We start from the raw sequence: 22,368 nt of genomic DNA, 5'->3' as shown, positions 1-22,368 counted from the left end.
ACATTGTTATTACTGTATACAGAATTCACTCTTTCTACTACACCTAAATCTTAGGTTAAGAGTGTCATGGTCTTTTCCGTTTCTTGTTTATAAGGTGCACATAATTTTCAGGCAATAATAGGCGATAAATGTCTTGTGGAAAAAAAAAATTGTTCAGTGAAATTTGACGGTGTTGGTATCGTAAACTTCGTCTTTTCTGTAACTACTGGGAAGAAATGTTCTTCCTGGAATTTTAAGTAGCCAATATAATGGCACAAACACACACAAAAAAAATTGCTGTTTTGAGAAAATTGGCTTTAAAATTAAAAAGAAAAATGTTTACACCAATATAATGCACAAAAAGCAGTCTGTTCTAATTCAGTCAGCAGAAGTGGATCCACATCGCTGGCATTGCATTTTTCACTAGTTTGCCTTGCCTTATGGGCTTTTTTTCGTTACTTGCCAGGCAGCCCTGTTGGCCCTATTGGCTGGCGTAAAAAGTTGATAATACTGATACCACAGAAGTGGCGCTTCTGAAATAATTTAGCATTGTAATCGTATACGCTTTCAAATTCTAGCCTTCGAGTCTGAAAGTAATCAGTCTTCCTAGAGAACTAGTGCTGAAGGAGTGAACGACCGAACAGTGCATGCAGTCCAGGCGATTAAAAGCACTATCTGGACACTCAGTTGGCTGTGAAGTAGCTTGTTAGTTCTAGCCAAACAAAGATTGAAATTCCATGTAAATGCGTAAAAATTAGGTGCTGCTGTTTTCTGCACGTTTTTTTTTTCTTTTTTTTTCTTAGCACTACCACAAATCTGCACATATGCTTAAAAAAGGGGGGCATGGCAGTCACCACTTAGGTTTCAATATTACTTATCCCCCCAAAGTGTCACGCCTACACAAATGAATCAATAATTGTTGTTCAAGAAAGAATGTGCATTTCAAATAGCGAGAAGTAAAATAATTCAAGAAAATATTTCTTGCTGTGGCATCTTTAGGGACGTGGGGAAAGTTCCATCAACAATATCTCAGGTTCTGGTATTACATAATGACTTTGAATATGGTATTTTTGCTAATGTTACTTGTACTCAGTATAATCCATAAACTTCCCAGACCTAATTATAATCCTGTACATTCCAACTGTGTGTTAGTGATAGTAGTACAGTAACATTTTTATTTCAAATATACATGCTATATATACAACCCATAGCAGGTGAGACCTGTGAGATGATCTTTGGTCACAAAAAGACTAGCCGCCTAGGGGGCTTGGAGGCTTTAATTTGAATTTTCAACTGTTGGCATGCATAGGTGTACTATTTCTAATACATGATTGTCACTGCATGATCAATGTGCCATGCTAGAGTATTTTCCATGTGTAAACCTGTTTAAGGGCCCTTTTAACCACTGCGGGACAAAACTATGTGGAACACCAATTCATTTGTCACTTATTTTGTTGCAAATGCTTTTCTCTGTGGTAGTACAGTATTTTCCGATAGATCGGGTCCAAAAATTGTGTGCGCGTTAGAATTGAGTATGACCCTAAATCTGCGTTACCATTTCGCCATCGGCATTTCAAAATGGCCACCTCGTACGTGCTTCGAGCCTAGCTGCTGTAGCTTCCTCCATGTGCTGTAGTAAGTGTGTTTAGTTCACCGTCTGTCTTCCCATTTTCTGCGTTTGCTCTGTCAGCATGGAAGTGCCAACTGCAAAGACATGCCGAGTTCATCACAATGCATCAATTAAAAGGAAAGCGATCATGTGTGCGGAGACGGACGGAAATCGGGCTGCATCACGGGCGTTCGGAGTTCCCGAAACTTGCGTCCGGGGCTGGCGCAAACAGGAGAGGCGTTCTACACCGGTGGCTGTTACGTACCGCGCGGCCCCTATCTTGAAAGCAATCTGCGGCAGAGACAAGAGTCTACGCATCTAGGCACAGCGTGCTGTCTTCTCGTCACTTAGTTCGCTTCAGAGTGAGAGGGCGCACAAAGGTCAATTCCCTCACTCCTGCTACCGCACTTCCTCACTCCAGCGTTTAAAGAGTTTCCGCAGTCATGGAGTGAGATGTGTTAATGCTTTCGTGCGTGTGATATCATGCTTGTTAATTTAATTAGTAAGTAAATGTTTAAAAGTTTATACGGCCGATAAAACTATTAACCTTACGTTTCATATAGCTGTCTTAATTGATGCTTCGCCTTTCGCATGAAACTGCGACTTTTTTTTTATTTATCGAAACTTTAGTGCATTGGGAGTAAATCTTTGTTTTTTTCCAAATGAGAGAAAGTTGTATTTCTATATGACAGAATGAGGTGCGTGGTACTGTAGAAGACTTTTCTTTCTTTAGGTCATGGCAAATGGGTACGGATTACAATTGAGGGCATTTTTTTTTTTTTTCACGAGAAACGGATGTGCATTACAATCGAGGGCGCATTAGAATCGAATAAATACGGTATGTGCTTCTTTGAGAGCACAGGAATTCAGTGCGAATCCTTAACAGCAACTGCGGATCGGCCAGAGCAGTGATGCATCATGTTTACCTTTTGTTCATGTAAGAATACAATGATATATGTAGTGCCACATGACAGATCCACAAAGAAAGCCCTTTTTTAAGCACAGCTAAGCTTGGAAATTTGATGCCACTTGTACTAGTGTAAATTACAAGTGTCTCAGAAGTATGATCATTTTTACAAATTTTATTATGAAAAAGGAAAACTACTTTCATGCTGTAGTGAGGACAAGCCAGGTACTGACAGAAGCTTTTCCTGAGGGGGAGCTCAGCATTAAAAAAAATGATGGCGATAATAGCTTCATTAATTTTATGTAAGCATGGCCTTTTTATCTGTGATATCTCAGTTCTTATACAAAATGTGCCACAGAAGAGGACTTATGTGGGAGTTGCCCTTTAAGCAAATGCTGAACACATTTGAGGACATGGTTTTGGAGAATAACTAAGATACTGCTCATGTGTTGTCTGGATAGTAATTCAGTTGCAGGAAACTTTGTGGCAATATGCCTCATGCAAATAGGGCAGTAAAAGTACCTGACATCACTTTTTATAATGGACCGGATAACACAAATATGAGTGGGGTTCAGAACATCAGACATACCCTCTGGATCCATGCCTTGTGCAAGTTTGCTGCCTCCTTGCTCTTCCTTGTACCATAGGCTGTCCAAGGGTGCCCCCTTATGTGCGCTCTGCTCAAGGGCCCTTATTGGTAGTTTTGCCTTCCCCTCTCAGCCTTTCCTTCCAAAGCACATGACAGTAGGTACGAGGTAAAACCTCTTGTGTAGCGTCCAATGCTGTTTGGGCAGTTGTGTAACTACATTATGTACTGGCCACGTGCTCTCTTGCTTGTAGGCCCAATAGCATTATTGGAGAGGAGCCTGAAACCTTGCAAGTAATAGTGCTAAATCCTGTACTTGAGTAGTGCATAAATCCTAATGATAGAAAATTCTGACTCAAGCTCTTTTTTTCTTTTGTGCGTTCTGGGCAGAGCTGGAATGGTAAGTTGAGACCTGACTGCTTAATGTTTAGCTGTGAAACATGGTCTATTTTTGTTTTTCAATTTGGTTGTAGTCACTTGTTCTTAGCCGAGTCCATTTAAAGAAATAAATATTGACACATTGTTGTCACATACTAGCAGTCACCAGGTCTCTTTCTTCCTTACTTACATTCTTACATTGCGTTCTTACACTGAGGCACTGTGGTGCCCTGGCTATGCAGAATTGCTGTGCTCTGCATATGTGCAAGTGTGTGTGTATGTGCTGCTGTTCTTCATAGGCACAGTACTTATAGCTCTAGCAGTCATAGGTCCGGTAGTTTCCATCTGCATGTACATAGTAGTCCACTGGTAAAGGGAAATCAGAGGACGTGGCCCCTGCTCTCCTCTACTGCCAAGTGGCAGCTGCACCAAGAGTTTCATGCAGGCGCATTGAGTGCTGTGAGCGGTGTTCGGCTTTGAATAATCTGCTACCGATTGTGGCCGCAGCTCAGATTGTTAGATTTATGATGTTCTGATTATGTGGTTATGCTGACTCACCAGTGAGGATATTATCTCTGAAGATTATGCAGTTATCTTTGCTAGTTGGGTTGTAAAAAGCAATATATTGTCAAAGATTTAAGATCAGTGTTATTCATGGACTAATTGCCCTCTAATCTTGAATTGCTTTTGTTGCGACACCTGTGTAGGGTAAAGTAATATGAAGTATTGAAAGAAATCGTTGCTAAAGCCGTTCTTGTAGGCCATATGCTCGACAGTTTCTGAGTAGTTTGTAAGAACTAAGCCTAAAATGGGGTCAGAGCTGCAAATTCATTGGTTGACAATCTGGGAAAGGTTTCTAATTCTAGTAACATTTGGCAGCTGGACGTCAGCTGCACCCATTCAATGCAAGGAAAATTGAAATCGCTGAAAAGATAAATATCTGCTATGCAGGCTTACACTGCATTAGTCGTACTGATTCAAAGGTCAAAGATGTTGCTCAAATCAGGATGACAGTAGCAAGTCCTATAAGCATTTTTTGTACGATATATTATGCAGGCATCACAATCAATCTCAGGATTTGAGTGCCAGTCAATATAACAAGATGTAATCCTATTTGAAATAGCAGGAATGAAGACACCACATTGTTTAGCAGAGTACTCAATGCCGGTATATATAAAGTGTTTGTGAGGGTAAGAGTTTCATTGTCGGAGATATTTGGATGCAGCTAGGTTATAATGGGAATTTTTTTAAACCAGTTTTCAATGGGTTTCAGCTGTATGCGTCAACATTGTGGATGAAGAAACATGGCTATGGCTCAGTATTACTTTGTGTGTCAGTACTAAATGATATTGATGACATGTGTGTGGCGACTGTGATTCTTGGCAGTTGTGGTTGCAAATTTTCTCTGTAGCTGTAATTTCCATGGCACAACAGCCTGAGCATCATCATCAATGTTGTATTCATGTGTAGCCTCTGTCAGCAGGTTATTTGTATGGTCTGTGTAATAGCAAACTCCATAAACTTTCTTTGGGCTTGTTTAGTGGAAAATGCCTAGCCTTTTAAATTTACTCACAGCTGCAAGGACCTGACCTTTGTCTTTCAACTTTGCTATGATAGTAGGGCTACATTTACCAGGTTAAAATCTCTCACTGAAACATGCCAGCCACAGTAGCCATAGCCATCAAAGAGTCATACAAGCCCTAGTGGTATTTATGTGGATACGTTAGTTTGCATATTGTGTTGAAGCTAGAAACTGTAAAATGAATCAGTAGACAAATACAGCTAGAGTGAAGTAACCTTTTGTTTTTGAGATGGCTAAGCAATAAGTGAGCATTTTTGTTATGCAATTTTGTTACATATCTTTCTCAGTTTTATAACTTTTGATAAATTATGCAGCTAATTTGTGAAAGCTCTTGCAAATTATGCTGGTGACTTGCTTTTTATACTCTAGGTCTGTGCTTCAACGGCACCTTTGTATGGGTGGTCTGTCCAAAGTAGCAGTTTAATAATCCTGACCGTTTTCGGAGAATACTTTTTCATTTTCTGTTTGCTTGCAGTTGTTGATGGGGACTAACCTGGCTTTTGAAGACACCGAGCCAGAGCCACGTCCTGGAAATGGCAACATGCTCATTGGCCTTGAATCATTGCCCAGAAAGCCTTTGACAACAATTTTAAAGAGCACATGGCTACACCCAGTGTGATCATCATCCTCATCGCCATTGTGTTGTAGCATCAAAGTTTCTGGGCTGCAGCTTTTGGACTGCCATTGCCATTCTGCAAGCTTAAATGGCTGTTCCTTAATTCAGTGCATCATTTAGTTTTGTTGCTTTGTTCAGTCACCATTTTTTGCTGTTTCTTTTGCAAGGACAACAGTCACATATTAACAAGGTACATGAAAGCAACAACACTGTCAAAAGTTTTTATTTTTTAAACTTAATGTGAGCAAGAGGTTGTCACATGGGAGAAGTGATTGTCATTGTCAATGTGCCACTTTATCTCCTGCGGCAAGATGAGGGGTAAAAGTCATTAAGCCAATCCGGGGCTGCGGTGTGATTTTTCTGTATTCCAACACATCCATCATTAAAACTTGGCTGCTGTTGCTAGAAAATAATTTGAAGAATGCATATATTTTCCGAAGCACAGCATTTCAGAGTGAAAACAGGCGAGAGAGTGCAGGTGCAAAGCTAACTTGCCAGTGGTGAAGGAGAAAGGCCATGTCCACATTCATGTAGCATAACCATAAAAGTAAGGCTAGCTTATGTGTTAGCTCTTTGGTCACTTTTTTTTTTTAGTCTTTCCATACTGCATTTGATTTGAACCAGGCCTGTGCACATACAGTCGAGTGCAAAAGTCTAGAGACCACGGTATATGAAAAAAATTAATTTTTCCAGCACAGCTGTGCAACATGAAATTGTATAAAAGCATGGTGCTGGTAAAGCAGGCGCACGTGGACAGTACACTGATTTCAGCCTTTATGCCTAGGCTGAGAAGAAAAAAAAATTTAGCGGCAACTCTGGTCCTTAAAATTTTGCACTTGACTGTACATAAAGGGGATGAAGACGCATGATGTTAATATGCCATTCTGAATGCACACAGTCACAAAATGAGATTTGTGAGGTGATGCCATGTCTGGCCCCGCTATACTTCCTGGAAGCTGTGCACTTTGGAAGGAAATAGAAACTTGCCTAACAATGATAATATAAAATGAACGATACTTATGATTAACACAAGTTTACAACTTAGTTTTTTTTTGGTGGGTCATTTGTTGTCTGTATAGTCTTCAAACCTGTCGTTTTTAGATGTTTCTTCTTCAGACCATAGGATAACATTACTTCATCTGAGGGAAGGAATGAAGTGAAATGCCTACGAGTTTGTGTGTCCATCCATAATGTGTGTGTGCATGCACTTCAATTTGTACAGCTGTCCAGTTTTCAGAATGCAGAGGATGCACACAATTGCTATCTCTGCACGTACAATTGCACTCTTGTTTCCTGGCTGTGTGCATAGGGTGCAAGGATATTCAACTTTAGGTGGCTTCTGCATTCTGAAAACTTGTGGGTGGCTGTACATGGAGCAGCAAATTACTGTCAACACACTTTACAGTGAAGTACTTAAACTTGCCTATTGAATGGACATTTAAACCATTATTTTCTACAACTTTGGATCAAAACAAAAAGCCAGTACAGGAGGGTTATGTTTAGAATTTTGAGTGTGCTGAACTTCCTGTGCCACCTTAAAGTTAAATCTGGGTATTCTACTTCAGTTCATTTTGTAATAGCTTATGCACCATGTTCAAAATTATTCATATAAACTATCTTTAATCTTAACATGTGAAAATAAACGGTGCAATCACAGTGTTCGCATTCACACAATCTTGTATGCATAAATGGTCAGCAGTGCTAAATGACAAGTTGTGTTAGTCACCATTGTGTACAATTGCAATTCCAGTGCATGAACTGAGACACCTTTCATTCAGGAAAATTCATCAAGATTTTATTTGCAGCTTTTTAGGTGTCTGTGGCAAGTCATAATATGCAAGCAGTGATTAGGGCTCTCACTGTTTTTATTGGTGGTCATGTGATGTGCTTCATTTAGCAGTTCGAAAAATAGCTGTACAACTAGCTGTAGCTGCATATAGAGGTAACTGAAGCCTTGTGTTCTGTTTTATGGAAACAGCATGGGCCTTTTATGATGTGTTCTAATGGTGAAAAAAAAACGAGTGCCAAGGCTGCTGTAACGTTTTTCATGACTGGCAAGATGTAGCATTGCTTTCTGAAGTGCTGCAGCTAGAGTGAATTGTGGAGTCTCAAACATGTGCTTTAAATGAGGGCATTAATTCTGCCATGAAGCATTTCTATTCTCTACTACCTGATATTTATTATTTACCAGCTTATGCAGTCAGCATGTTTGGTCATTTTTGGGCAAATCAAGCCCTGACAAATGCGAACACTCATTCTAAGAAAGAATAGTGGATTTTGTGCTTTTGTCAGGCCTTGACAACTTGCATTTTTGAGCTTTCATTTTTGTAGATCTGTTGTATACAAGATGGTGTTCCTCTAGTACCTTGTTTTATTCCGACATCCCTGACCCTGCCTTTTCAGTTTTCAAAATGTTACAGAGGTATGTCAAAGCAGAGTTTGATATTTTTTTTGTTGTAGCTGCTGTACTGTAATTACAAATTATTTCCACAGAAATATACACTCTGCAGAAAATATCGCTGTGCGTTTCTTTATTCAAATGGCATACCGGCAGTATTGCCCTTGATTTTGGAACCGTCAATCAGTCCAAGGGCATATAAGGCCACGAGTGCAGCACTCTGCTCGGCATATTTCTTGTTCTTCTCACTGCACGGATGCATAAAGGCTGTAAGTAACACATAAATCAAACCATCTATACACAGTCGGACGTCACGTGACCTGATCAATGTGCTGCTTCAGAGGAGTGGCCCAGCAACTTTAGCCATGGAGACTTAGATTAAAAATTCTGGGATTTTCATGCGTAAACCGCAATCTGATCATGAGGCACACATTAGGGATCTACAAATTTTTACCACCTGGGGTTCCTTAATGTGAACCCAACACCTATGAGAATGCAGTCCCCGCAGCCAGGATTGAATCTGGCTCAGCAGTGCTAAGTATGCTTGCTATAACAGTTACACTGAAACTAGGAGGGTATCAACCCATTGCCTCGCCAGCTGTGTTACAAGATAATAGCTCTAGACTGTGAAGCTGCACTAGTCACCCAAACAGTCTAAATATGCACCTGAAGTTGAAAAAAAAAATGCTTCAGTGTATAAGGCAACCAACTGCCAACTATGGTATTCTCGAAACAACCTATCATGGGGACATACCAGTGCTTTGCTCTTGAAATAGTGTGCACTCTGGGAAATATGCGACATCTCCCACTTGTAACCTAGCATGGCAAGTGTGCAGCAAAGCAGCCCATTAAAGGCTAACTGCAACGCAAGCACAGCACCTTTGAGACTTTCAGCGTGCCGTGGGTGCCAGTTGATCTTGGAGGTCACGCTGAGTAGCTAAGGTGGGTTCTGTGCGATTTCTGGCGAGCTATAATGGCAGTATTTTTCAGTTTCAGTATCCAGAAACTTCTATTTTTGCAAGCCTTTTATGACTCGTACAGATTTTGCATGGTGGCTACTCGATATCATCTCTGAAACTAGGCCCTTTATGCAGTCCCAAATTGTGTTGCTACACTGCAGTTCCTTCTAGCAGGATCTGCAAGACTGAATATTGCTCCATAATGTGTTGCCATACTATTGTTACGTCTCAACACAGCAAAGGGAATTCCTTAGCTGTTTCCCACGAGGCTACCCCCCCCCCCCCCCCAAACAGCACCCGTCCAGACATCGCCACAGCCCTGACGGTGACCGTCCACGAGTCAGCAAAGAAGCTTCCCTCGACGTGACAATGACCACTGGATTCTGTAGGCGCAATAACAACCATGAAAGGTCACTGCAAGCTGACCGTCACTGAGAGCCCACTAATTGATGAACGGCGCCAATGTCGAGGACTACCATGTGAACTGGATCGACTTCAGTTTCCAAGATTATGACGTGGTTGCCACTTATGCGGGGGTGATGATGCAACACAGGAGGCAGAGTCTGGCGGAATGGTGGGACAACATGGGAGGGCTTTTGCGAGTGGTTTTACAGTTATGATTGGCAGAGATGGTCACCAAGTTCCCTAGTCTAGTCTCCTAGAGAAGATGGCTGACGTGTCCTGATGTGAGGTCAGACATTTAATGCACGCCAACAGAGTGGGCTTCCATATCTGGAGCCAGGGTAAATAATGTAATATAAACCCTTATTCCTTCGCTCTTATTCCTGGACCTACTCATCCCTGTGCCTGGAGGATTCCTGGCTTAAAGGGGCCCTCAACCACTTTTTATCGAAGTGAACGTAGGCTATTTCAGAACCACTTTGCCGCAAAAAGTACTTCAATGCGTTCAGTAGAAGCGGAGTTATCAGGAATCAAACACGGCCTCAGCTGTGCTCCCATTCCTCCTCCAATGCCTTGCACTGCGAAGGCTATGGCGGAGACGTCACCATGGCGCGCAGTTCAAATTTCCGATTTGGTGCCTATGCCGCGCTAAACGTAAGCCAAACGTGGCTGTCCTCAGAGAGCCGCAGTGCGCTTAGCCACTGGACTCGTGGCGGCACCTCACAGCAGCTGCGGTGTAGCGGAGCGCAGTGACCAATAGCAACCGCGCGTATTGGAGTGTGCTTTATGACGAAATAGAGTACACAGAAAAGAGCGAAGAGCATGGGGTTTTTGAAACGAGAGCGTTTGAGAAAAAGGTGACTTCGCACTCCGCTTGCGAGCTCCATGGACCGCGTACGACAGCAGAACTTGGCTGAGATGTTCACAACAGCGTATGCTACCCGCTGACTATGTTATTTCACCAAGCCCGAGGGGTGGTTCAGGGCCCCTTTAAATGCTACCACGAGCCCCAACAAACAGCTTGGCAGCGGTGAGATCAAGAAGGCAGTCCTCAGGATCTGGGAACGTGGCTGCGGGAAACGCGGCCTTCGCAAACTTGAGGTTGGGCAAGTGCTGGAGAGACTAAGTTTTAACAGACGATAAGGACAAGGTTCTATCGGGCAATTAACTGTGGTTGATCGCCATTGGGTGCACAGTCAATACAGGGGAAGTTGTAGTCAGCTCTCGGAAAAGCATGGATATCACAATGTTAAAAAAAGAGGAGCTGCTGCTGTTGCCAACAGAGCTCAGTATGGATATTAAGCAGAAGTTGAGGAAGCCAGAAATTCGTACTGCAAGTGATAAAGTGGGTTTCGAGGAGGACGAGCTCACGGATGCCTGGGAAAAGATATGTCGCAAGAGGAAAGAAAGGGCGGAAGAGAAGGAGAGGCAGGCAGAAATTGAGCTCGAGGAAACAAAACTAGAGCAAGCGAGATTAGCCCGCACTGCGAATGCGGCACCACCACAAACGGAGAGTGTGAAAATGACAAGCTTGCTTCAGCCGTACAAAACAAGGGGTAACATTGGTCTCTACCTGATAAATTTTGAATGGATTTGTGAGAGGGACACATGGCCAAAGCAGTTGCTTGCGTTGCTGCTGGGAGAAGCCTCACAAGTGGTGGCCCGACTGAGCGCAGCCGAGGCAGGCATATACAGTTCAGTGAAGTAGAGTTTGCTCACCAAATACAAGCTTTCCATAGAGGAATTTCGGAGATTTTGACAAGAAAGAAAGAAGCCTAATGAAAGCATTGTTGAGTTTGCGTGTAGCCTGAAGGATAATTTTTCACAGAGTGGGTGAAAGGAGCAGGGGCAGATAATGTCAGTAAGCTGTCAGATTTAATCTGATTAGAGCAGTTTTACACGAGACCCTGACGTATAATGTGCGCCTTTGGGTTAAGGACAGGCAGGAAGGTGTGTCTGTAAAGAATGCAGCACAGCTGGCCGATGAGTACGGCTAAAATTTTACCCTGGAGGACAGCACAAAAAAAGAATGAGATCACACAAGTCGCAGTTTGGAGCGCACTGATGGCGTAGCAGAAGCACCTGAAAGGGGTAGAAAGGAACCCTCAAATCATTTGGAAGGGCTCAAATTGAGTGTTTAGTTGGCATGCTATCACTGTAAGGAAACGGGTCACTTCGCCTGAAACTGCCCAAAGAAAAGGCCACTATTCGCTGCATAAGCAATCATCTGAGTAACATCGACCTTCATAGAATTTTCTGGAATTTTATGAGTAATTTCTCAAAGTATAGCCCAGCTTTCTTCAACAAGCAAGATTCCTCTTGAATCTCACCAGCAAATGTACTTTCTCATGGTCATATTTAAATAAAAATGTAATATGACCTGCATTTTTCTACTCTCCTAGAAGTCTGCCACATAACTGCATTGTTACAAGTTTGCAACACAAATTGTGTCTAACATCAAAATTTCCTATAGCAGAAAGATAATTGTTACAGTTGCTCATATCATACAAAGTTGTGTAGTAAAGAGTTAGGGGACGGGCAGTTGAAATTTCACTTGTGATAGCCAATTTACAGATCACTCTCGTACATCCTCTTCTTGCCCACTATTGTCAGTGGGAATTGAACCCTTGCTTTTACTATTAAAAGCACTATCCACTGAACTATTTTGCAACTCCTGCACTTCACAGTTGATGTGCTGATTGTAGTGCACACAAAAAGATGCTGTGGTGTCTTTTGCGAGTTTAGTATAATGGGCCAGAGTGATGAAGTTGTAAAACATAGCACTGTTGTACAAGAATAGGAAGACAATGTGCTCGGCTCTTCCCATGTTTGTAGCACAAGAGAAGCTGGTAGAATATACCACTTCCTGGGCATTCATTCAAAATGCCACATGTGGGAAGACAGAATGCTGCAACAGATTCTAAATGAACCAATGACATCAAGATGGACAAGCACAGATGCCAGAACGGCATTTCAGCCGTTCCTTCATCACAATGCAACTATAGTATATGTTGCAGCAAATAGAGCACAGCATTACAAGAACCAGCCCGATTAAATAAAGGATTTTGAATCGCTCATTTAAAACTTCCAAGTGCATAAAAATATTTTTAAAATAGTATATACTAGTTAAATCATACCTAAAGCACTCTCAAGCAGACTACTGCCAGTACCATTCAAACACACATGTGAAGAGTACTGTAGCTTTCATTGCTCAGCAGGAAAATTGTGTTTAAAAATATATTCCAACTTGAATTGCCATGACATTGTCAATGCTGTAATTAGACTTTCACCATTATTTTATACACACAAAATGTCACTTGTGGGTGTCTCTCTGCAGTAGTTCAGTGGATGTGACATTACAATCATAATCTGCAAGAACCCTTAGCATTCAGCAGCAATTATAAAACAAAGCTTGGTAGCACAGCCAGCACTGGGGCAGAAATGCCTAGCTTTTCAGTGTCACTTAAACTGTTTTTAATATTATTATACAGTAAACTAAGTCTTGACCCTGGATTACTACCCTTCTCTAAATGAGATAACACGCAATACAGATGCTTTCAGCCGGATGAGCAAGTCAACAGCCCTTGACAGTCGCAGTTCTTATTTCTACATTTATCAAAACAACACTAAAGGTTTTAATTAAGATGAAATTGGAGGCAACTTGCATGAAACATTTTACCGATAAAAAATGTTTCTAGTTGAAACAGTATATACAGTTAAACCTAGATATAACAACTCTGTAAAATTGGCAATCTGCTTCCTTAATAGAAATTTACTATTTTACGCAAGTACAGTCACCGATCAATTTTTTTTTCTTTTACATGGAAAGGGGCCGCAGAATTTTCCGAATTATCGGGCAATCGAAAAAAAAAAAAAAAACAAATCTGAATGAGAAAACTAATCATTTTGATAAATTTGGGAGTCAGCAATGAATGATACAGTTTCATGCCACGTACATCGACGATATCTTCACATCAGCGGTACAAATTAAGCGAAACATTAAAATAAAGAATTGAATACTGCCCTATTTGATTAATATTTCAAACTGCTAACTGCGGGCAATCAAGCGTAAAATTGGAGCAAAGAAGCCATAGATGTCATCCCGGTGAACATAGAGATAAAACACAAGAAGTTACATAGAAGTGACATAGTGAAACAGGCTGTCTCACTCAGGCAGCCAAACTTCCTGGGCCAAACTGCTATCATGTGCACTCAGCAATACGTCCCGAGTATGCGAATATAAACTGTTCATTTGATTCTAATGCTGAATTTGTGCTTTTAATAAACGCTTTATAACCTGCAATGTAATGACTTCAACTTGCTACTGTTGTGAATACACTACGAGATGAACATTTTAAAGTAATGGTGATGAAGGTTGTTCATTATTCTAGAACTATTCAAAAGGTATTCAATACTTGATTCAATTCGGTCTTGAAAATGGCCTTAGTAAAATGCTTTGTCCAAGCCGTTGTGGTACGAGATAAGGTCTTGTCCAGCAAACAAACTGCACACATATTCCTCATATAAAATTAAGAGCTGCTTGCTACAGTCCACAGCTCCAAATATGAAAATTTTCTTTACTCACAGGTATGTGCTGGAATACTTTTTCCGATCTACCAGCACAACAGAACGAAAACTTTTCTCCATGGATTCCTGAAAGCAAATAAAAGACCATCAAGTATACAGCTGGTCTTCAATAGGTTGAACTTACAGTTTTGTAGAATGGATGTGGATAATTATTTTTCCTTGTCCAGTTGATGAGCACTGTCTTTGGCAGGTCTGCCATTTCAAACATGTTTCTGTTGTACATTAAAAAAGCAAAAATAAACAACTATTCCAACACATTGCATTTAGAGCTTACCTAACAAACTTAGCCTCCATTTGCCACACTTCATCATCTCCAATTTTGGACTTCTTCAGCACTGGCTCAGCATAGCAGTTGTTACTGAGTTCCCTCAAAGCCATTGCTCTAGCCTGGAGCTTGAGCTGCCAAGAAGCATGCTTATCTTGCATATTCCAGAGCACACTGTAAGATAACCACCATCAAGACTGCAGTTGTGCATAGCATCAATTTAAGTAGGCCAAAATGTCTCATAAAGTACCATATTTCCTCCATTTGTTGACTGGCCAAAAGTGCTTTGCCTCTGTCACTTTCCTGAAGCGAGCCAAGCATCTGCTGAACACAGTACTTTGTGTTTGTTGCCCTGTTGTCATATTCTATTGCCTGTAACAAAATCAAAATGAAGCAATGAGTGTATGTTCTACATCTCACATTCAACATGGTAAATGATTACAGCAGCAATCTTACATAGGCAAGGTACTCTTGTATAACATCATCTATTGGTTTCTTGCCTTCCTTTCTAAATATGGAGCAGTTGCTTTCTGCCTGACGAGCCAGCATCACAGAAGCAGCACCAGTGGCCTGCCGAAAATGCTCAATGTCTTCATAGCAGGCTATCTCTCCAGATCCCCCACTGCAAAGAATGCAATTTGTATACATAAAAACAAAGCCCTTTTCCCTTGCTGTACAGCTAACTTTACAGGTACTGTCTCTTTCTTTGAAACTTGCAGGATTGGTACTGTCCAAAGAATGTAATTAGTTTCTTATAACCTCATAACATAACAAGCCTTGACTATACATACAAATAATTGGGACATTAGCTGTGGCCAAACAATCTACGTGAAGGCTGATGTTGCACAGCACTATTCTGCTGGAATGAAAATCCAAACATTTCATGTTGCCAAGATAAACCCAAAAGAACCACTTCAGAGAATTATTGCAAGTCACAGATAAAATTACTAAGGAACGGGAGAGAAATATTTTTTAGTAGACTGTGCATTTGTATTACTACTATTAAATAAACATTAAAGAAAGAAAATGCATAAAAAGAATCAACTAGTAATATCTTTGAGCCCCTGCGGTGGCACAACACAAAAAGAAGAATGTATTTCCAAATACGAGCAGCCTTTTCAGAATGGTTTAAGCTGTGGAAGGAAATATTTTAAGTATGACTTAAAGGGCAAATGTTACAGTTAGCTCAGTGCAACCTCGGTGTACACAAGCATGTTTGGCTTTTGTTTCCTTAAGACAATGCAGTAGAATCTCAATAAACGGAAATAGCTTAAACAGAATTGACTCTTAAACGGAACACCATTTTCATGGTTGTTTGGTTTTGTATTCATGCAATTGTATTCAGCTTTGCCTCTCAGTAAATGGAACTCCTGATAAACAGACCAATTTCCCTGGTCCCTTGAGGTTCCATTTAAAGAGAGTCCACTGTAATTATAAAGGACCAAAAATGCAGTGATGTCTACTTAAAAAGGGCATTATTACACCACACATGAAATTCTACTGAAAACATATGCATGAAGAGAGAGGAGAAATTACTTTGCAATGATGGGAATGTTGACATGCTCAGCCAGAGCTTTAATAACTGCATTCCTGTTGGCGTGTTGTGGTCGTTCATCTTTTGTTCGTCCATGAACACCAATTGCTTTCACACCAGTTGATTCAATCAGTTTCCCAAGAGCCAACGTGTCTTCCAGCTGTGCAAGTGTACCAGAAAACAGGTCAAAGGCTGGATTACTCATTACAAAAATCTTACATTTTTAAGTGATGTAGCAGCCATAAATTGTTTTTTTTTTAGAAAAACTTAGTGAACAAGTACTTTTTCAACCAATCATATTCTGGCACTCAGTTTTATCACAAGAGCCTGGAAATCTTACAACAGCTAATGAATGCATGTTTCAACACTATACCTTTTCAAGAACTCTAATCTTGCACGTTACAGGTAGCTCAGTGTTTTGGACAAGGGCTGTCAAGATGGCTTTCACCTTGTCAGTTTGTGTTAGCAGAGCAGCACCCATTCCACCCTGAAAAAATGTACGAAATATATCAGTGCAACAGCCAACCACATCGACGTCAATGCTTCTCACAATGACAGGACCTTTATGGAGAATTCCTTTGGACAGCCCATGTTCACATCTATGCCAGCCACATCTTTCTCACTGAAAAAGATTCATACATTATGCATCAGCAATACAACTCAACATACACCAAGTTATGAATAAGTTCAATGACCCAACATGCCGTACAAGCTCTAACAGGCTGAGTGAATACATTGTCAAAGAAACTAAACAGTGCTAAACTATTCAAACCAAATGTGGTTACTCCTGAACTTAAAGCTATGGAAATTAGTGCACCCACCGAGGCACATTCAGAAAGTAAGTTCCGATTAACTGTCAAAAGGAACCTTTAGCTCAGGCCCAACTCTGACGCGGCCTATTCAAATACATGTAAAACGCAAAAATGTTTTTCTGAGATAACACCTGGACCGATTTTAATGAAAAGTGTTGAATTTGAGAGAGAAAGTTAAATTCTAGTGACTGTCGGAAGCGAAATTTCGATTTAGGGCCTGAATGTTGTTAAAAGGGTTTTCAAAAATCTGACAGTTTGAAAAATATAATAGCACGAACTGTATAAATTAATAGCTCTGCATCAAGAACAGATATTGCAGTTCTGTAAACGGTATTCACTCGATCATTGAAAGCGGACAGAATCGTTATGTAATCTTATATCTTACATGAATTTGTTACATTGTGTACAAGGGTTCTGCAAAAGCTGTATTTCCATATTACAAATTTTTTGAGATTCATGTGTAACATATCAAGTTTGTTGGCTTTAGATGTTCTATTAGATGCAATTTACATAATTGTGATATCATTTGTCACTGCCGAGTTACAACGTTGTAAATTTGATAGCTTCGTTTTCTGAAAATTTTCGATTTTTGCCTATCTTTTAATAAAAAATTGACAACCTAAATCAACAATTCAAAACCAACAGTCACTAGATTTTAAGTTTTTCTTTTAAATGCAACAAACCTCACCAAATTTGGTGCAGTGGTTGCCGAGAAAAACTAATTCTCCTTTAACATGTATTTAGATGGGAGCGCCCGAGCTAAAGCTTCCTCTTAAATTGGCCAAGAATATCAGAAACTTTTTATTGATTACTGCAAATACAGTGGCATATAGCCATACAGTCGACTCTCGTTACAACGGACTCTGATAATAATGCAAAAGAATGTCCGTTTTATCCAAAGTGTGTAATATCCGAAATGTCTCACTTCCGAAACTTTCGTCGAGATGTCTAGCAATTTTATTGCAAAGAGTGAGTGACGAATGTCCATAGTAAAAAACAAAGTCGCAGTTTCGCTTGCAAGGCGAGGAATCAATTGCGATAGCAAATTAAGCAAGATAAGCGCAGCAGCAGCAGTGAGCAAATTGACTTTCGTGCTCTCTTTTGCTTCAACGCGAACTAAACGTCAAAATCACAGCGCATACGAAGCTACCAGCACTGGGCGCACTTTGTCCACATCGCAGATCGCTTTCAAGACACGGCGTCGCGTCGCACGGCCGCGCCGTTAACAGCAGCCACCAGAGTAGAACCCCCCCTCTTTCCCTCGCCTACCCTCCGTGCCTTGCACGCGGAAGACGGCACGCTTCCACCCCACTTTCCTCCCTCCCTCGCGCGCAAGATATTGAGCCGCGATCGTCGACTGACCCTCCCAAGTCAGTAGCTAGCCCGTGCCGACACGCCAAAAGTCCGTTTTATATGCCAGATTTTGACAAAAATTGCCGCTAATTTTGTCCGCTGTTGCGATAGTCCGTTGTAGCGCGGTCCGTTAAAAGCAAACTTCGTTGCATTAATAATATAGGTAGAACAAACTAAGGCTGAAATATGGTCCGTTATACTCGAAAATCTGTTGTACGCGGGTCCATTGTAACAAGCGCAGACTTGCATTATCCTATTCAGACATATGCTGTAATATGGCATGAAGTTTTGTATGCCAGTGTCACAGAAGTCTACAACCAATAACTTTAACCTGCATAGTTGCTACTACGTGAGCAATTTCATTGGCCTTCTGTGAAGTCTCAGCACCATCATTTGACTATATCATTGCTCATTTCATGACATCTGGTCCATACATTACACACAACTACCAACGGATCCCAGCTGACATTACCTCCTTCACGTGCAAAAACCTCACTACAGCATGAGCCTTGCAGTTTGCATGACACTATGCAAACACCCATATTCCTTTAGCACCATTTGGCGGAAGCTGCCTCCACAGCACTGTGCATAAACTAGATTACAGCCTTATACCACCACCCTCTTCACATCAGCATAAGCACATCCCACTCAGACAAGTCATGCCATTTTTTTTGCACTCTGAAACTTACCTCCTGGAGATGCCCATTGCACATATCAGCACACACTGTTTAGTCTGAAGTGCAAGTGAGCAATACAGTGATGGCTACATAACAGTTTCTATGCATACTATCCATGACAATGTGTTGCTTTCTTGCATTCATTTTTTCAAGGTTTTATTTGCTAGTTAAATATTTTCATGCATATTTTACCAGAGGTACCAGACCAACTATACATAGGTTGCATTTCATGTCAGGTGCTGCCTTCTGGACATGCGTCCACCATTGCCGAGCACATTTCATCGCCATCTGGTTGCACTGCGGCAGCTTGCTTACAACTGTCAAACTGATCATATGCATTGTTTACACTTTCTTGTGTTACCATGCTCATAGCATGGCAAAAGAGACCTCCTCAGAACTGTATCTGACATATTTTAGAGAACCTGTGGGACCTATTCAGACTTTGTACAGAGTATATCTGTCACAGCACTGACTGATGTCAAGGGTGCAGTAGGTAACACGGTCTTGTCATGAGCTGCCATGCATGTTGTCATGTAACCTTGTGTCATCTGCCGATTATGCATTATTTCAGTGCATAGGTCATTTGACACCAAATTAAGTTACCAGAGGATGGGTATGAGCTGCTGTACTGCACAGTATAGTTCAATTATGCTTAGCAGGGTGAAAATGGGCACCCGCTGCAGGAGCAGCAGTGTTCTCCGCTGCATGCAACTGACTTCTTATCGCATCCATGGCCTAGGAACTTGCCTGGTGGCTAGTTGTAGTTTTTGTGGTAAAAAATCTTGGTGGGTCATTTCATGAGGCAAGTTGCCTTCGTTGCATACAGCTATCCCGGGCCTGTACTCACAGAAATATCCATTCGTCAAAACACTTTGAGCAAACATTGGCAAACAGCTTTGTCAATTCAGCCCCAGGTTCTTCAAGTTTACAAAGAAATCTGCTTTGATATTGCATGATGTGTGCATATCAATTTTGCAGCATGGTACGCTTAACATAAAATATGGAAGAGTTGGAAACAACTTTATGAAGCAACGACCACAGACACAATAGTAACTCAGTTTCTAGTTCGGTTCTACAAATCCGTGCAAGCCAAGTGCTACACTTTCATGTGTTCACACTGGTCTGTCATTACTAGTGGCAAAAAGTATATTCCTGTGCTCAGCCTTATTTCATGCAACTTGCATCTGCTTTTCGATCAGCAACCAAATACTGTACAAATTGCCATTTCAGTGATGGCGTCAAGTCTGTAAACGGCTGCGTAGTCTGACATCAATGCCCTCGGTAATGGTGGCACTGTATCCCCGAGTTCCATGCTATGACATCCGTGCAGCCTGTATTATCTTTTCTTTACTCGCTTGTAGTACAGTTAAACTACGATATAACGAAGTCGGTAAAATCGGCAATTTGTTTCATTATATATAAATTTCGTTTTTATGACATTCGACCTTTTATGCAAATAAGTACAGTCGCCAACAAACTTTTCTTACACGGAAACAGGCCACAGAATTCTCAGCGGTACGAATTAAGCGAAGCCAGCCACGCTTTCGCGTGCACTCCGCCCCCGCGACTGATAGCGTCGACCGCACTGAGACGACGTTATCAGGAAAGGAGCCCGCAACGGGGAGCGAATGCTTCGGCTGCCTCTAGCCCCAATGGGTCACCGAAACTCTAGATTACGCAACCTCCAATACTAAACGCGCGGTAAGACAGCTTACATGGAGCCACGCCTTCTCGGCACGCCCACTCTTAGCACACGCGGCCGATAACCTCTAAAGCAGGGTGCACGGCTGCGTATGCGCTCACCCGCGCTTTCAGCCATGCGTAGTCACGGCCGTGACGCGCGCCAACTTGCCGCCCCGCTCCCCCACTTCGCGCGCGCTTGATCACGTTACCACGAGCTCGCACCCTCCCCCTCTTTCCCTTTGCTCGCGCGGGAAGGCGGCACCCGTGCATTCTTTCTTGTCTCACCCTCACACACTTTCACTCGCGTCCTGCGTGGCGCGATAGGATCTTATCGCACTTGGACTTTATACGGAACAAGATGCGGCTCCACTTCGGCGTTGGCTCTTGTCCCGCGATTTGAGGGACGAGTTTCCAAGCAGCCGCTTGTAATTCAATCATTTGACCATCTGCGTATTGCCTCGGCATTCCTTTGCGGCGGCAGTGAAATTTCGTTATATCGAACTCGCATACAAACACACTTCGTTATATTGAGATTCTAAATACACGGTTTTATGAACACGAGGTTATAAAAAAAGTTAAGTACTTCGTTATATCGAGGTTTAACTGTATATCAGTAGTGTTTACACACAATGCTGTTTTCAGCTTAGCTCTTGCAGAGCATTGCTGAAACAGCACTAATATGCCAATGCATAAACACTGCTTACATGCAAACTATAGTTGCCTTTGGTTCCTAAATTCAACTCTGCGCTATGATGGTACACAATACTTACACAAGCTTTGCAACTTGAACAGCACGCTCAGGATTGCAGGTTCCCTGAAGGAATGCAAAGTCGACATCAGAAACATGCTAGTAGAGTCACCTCCGGCATGACCATTTAACTGTCACATGCTGAACTCTGCGAATTATTATTACAAGGTATATGCAACCACACAACAGTTCCTGGTCTGTCCTTTTTCCTGTCTCTGTGTGTGCATAACAAGACCGAACAAAGTACTCACAATTTGGAGAATGTTTCGGCCTTTCTCTTTCTCGCATGTTCTTAAGACGATTTGGTGATCATCGTCGACAAAATCAATGGTTCCGAGTACCTCTAGAAAATGAAAACATAGCAAGTGTTTAGTGTGACTGGCTTATTAAAAACGGGAAGTACACACGCCTCATGTAGCATTCGTCAAAAGCTATGCAACTGGGCTTGCCAGAGCATAGCCAAGTTCACCTGTAATCCACATCAAGACTAGGACATGACATTTCTGTGTAACGTGTGCATATTACGCAACATTGCACAAGCTGGCGCCTACAAAAAGAAAGCAACATAACACTTACAAACACGGTATTAAATAACCATCTTACGAATTATTTTGCTTAACCAGGTGTCATGTATAAAGGGCGTTATGCTCAACACTAACACAATAAAGAGGGGAAGCGCACAAAATACACGGCTTGTGTATAAATGTTGAATGTAACAGCTGCACCGAAGTATACTTACTATTCTCGATGCGCTGACACTTCAACAACCGGTAGTCGATGAGCTCCTAAATGATAAAACAGAGCATCGGTGAACGCATTCTAGATAACTTGTCCGAGTGTGTCATATATTGTAAATGAAATACAAGCGATAGCAAGGGTACATAAGCAACACGGTAGTAACGTACCTCCGTGTAAACGAGGTCCGCACCGTAATGCAGAGCAAGAAGGCGCATAGGCAAAGTGCCTATCCTAACCATAGGGGCTAGTATGGTCTTGTTCCTATAACCAATGCTTGATGTCATGTTTGTTTCGCGTCTTTGTCACAAGTAACTGTGTATTTGGAATGACCAAGTTCACAGTAAATCATAATATTACAAGTTTCCTGCGTAATACGTCAACAAAAGCGCGACGTTCACAGCACCACTGAAACCACAGCCAAGCCAGCACCAACCACGCTTTCGTCTGAACCAAACGGATCGACGCGACTTGTCTTGAACATGCTTGAAGCCAAGCCTAAAGGTAGCCAAATTACGTGGCCAAAATGTTGTCAGCAGGTCAGAGGTTTGTGTATTT

General features: G+C 41.6%; 2 protein-coding genes across 4 annotated transcripts in view; one reads left to right on the top strand and one right to left on the bottom strand.

Annotated features, from left to right (window-relative positions):
* LOC126545410 (low-density lipoprotein receptor-related protein 2-like) overlaps positions 1-8,171 on the top strand; it is a 109,211-nt gene extending 101,040 nt beyond the window's left edge. For both annotated transcript variants that reach the window (XM_050193256.3, XM_050193255.3), the window contains one exon: positions 5,517-8,171. In XM_050193256.3, coding sequence (XP_050049213.1) covers positions 5,517-5,660 — 144 coding nt within the window. In that variant the 3' untranslated portion in view covers positions 5,661-8,171. The remainder of the gene's footprint in view (positions 1-5,516) is intronic.
* On the bottom strand, positions 8,156-22,275 carry Dus2 (Dihydrouridine synthase 2). Of its 2 annotated transcripts, XM_050193289.3 has the most exons (13): positions 21,981-22,275; positions 21,815-21,860; positions 21,327-21,418; positions 21,098-21,141; positions 16,364-16,424; positions 16,176-16,289; positions 15,805-15,962; positions 14,725-14,890; positions 14,519-14,640; positions 14,278-14,442; positions 14,128-14,215; positions 14,002-14,069; positions 8,156-8,303 (listed from the first exon to the last, which is right to left on the bottom strand). In XM_050193289.3, the coding sequence occupies exons 1-13, from the start codon at positions 22,095-22,097 to the stop codon at positions 8,189-8,191; spliced, it is 1,356 nt and encodes a 451-aa protein (XP_050049246.1). In that variant the 5' UTR covers positions 22,098-22,275; the 3' UTR covers positions 8,156-8,188. The 2 variants fall into 2 exon arrangements, with proteins under 2 accessions (XP_050049246.1, XP_054917554.1); XM_055061579.2 differs by lacking the exons at positions 21,815-21,860; positions 21,981-22,275 and adding an exon at positions 21,545-21,622.
* Positions 22,276-22,368: the final 93 nt, after the last annotated feature.

Source organism: Dermacentor andersoni, chromosome 1 (genome assembly GCF_023375885.2).
Source record: "Dermacentor andersoni chromosome 1, qqDerAnde1_hic_scaffold, whole genome shotgun sequence".
Classification (NCBI taxonomy): domain Eukaryota; kingdom Metazoa; phylum Arthropoda; class Arachnida; order Ixodida; family Ixodidae; genus Dermacentor; species Dermacentor andersoni.
This window is presented reverse-complemented; position numbering and strand designations above follow the sequence as displayed.

What these genes read in the sequence shown, in the direction of transcription:
- Dus2 (XM_050193289.3), bottom strand. Translation starts at nt 22,097, where the DNA reads ATGACATCAAGCATTGGTTATAGGAACAAGACCATACTAGCCCCTATG. An exon ending in CAAAGGAATTCTCCATAAAG is followed by an intron (nt 16,290 to 16,363) that starts GTCCTGTCATTG and finishes ACATTTTTTCAG; the next exon opens with GGTGGAATGGGTGCTGCTCT. An exon ending in CAACAAATGGAGGAAATATG is followed by an intron (nt 14,443 to 14,518) that starts GTACTTTATGAG and finishes GTTATCTTACAG; the next exon opens with TGTGCTCTGGAATATGCAAG.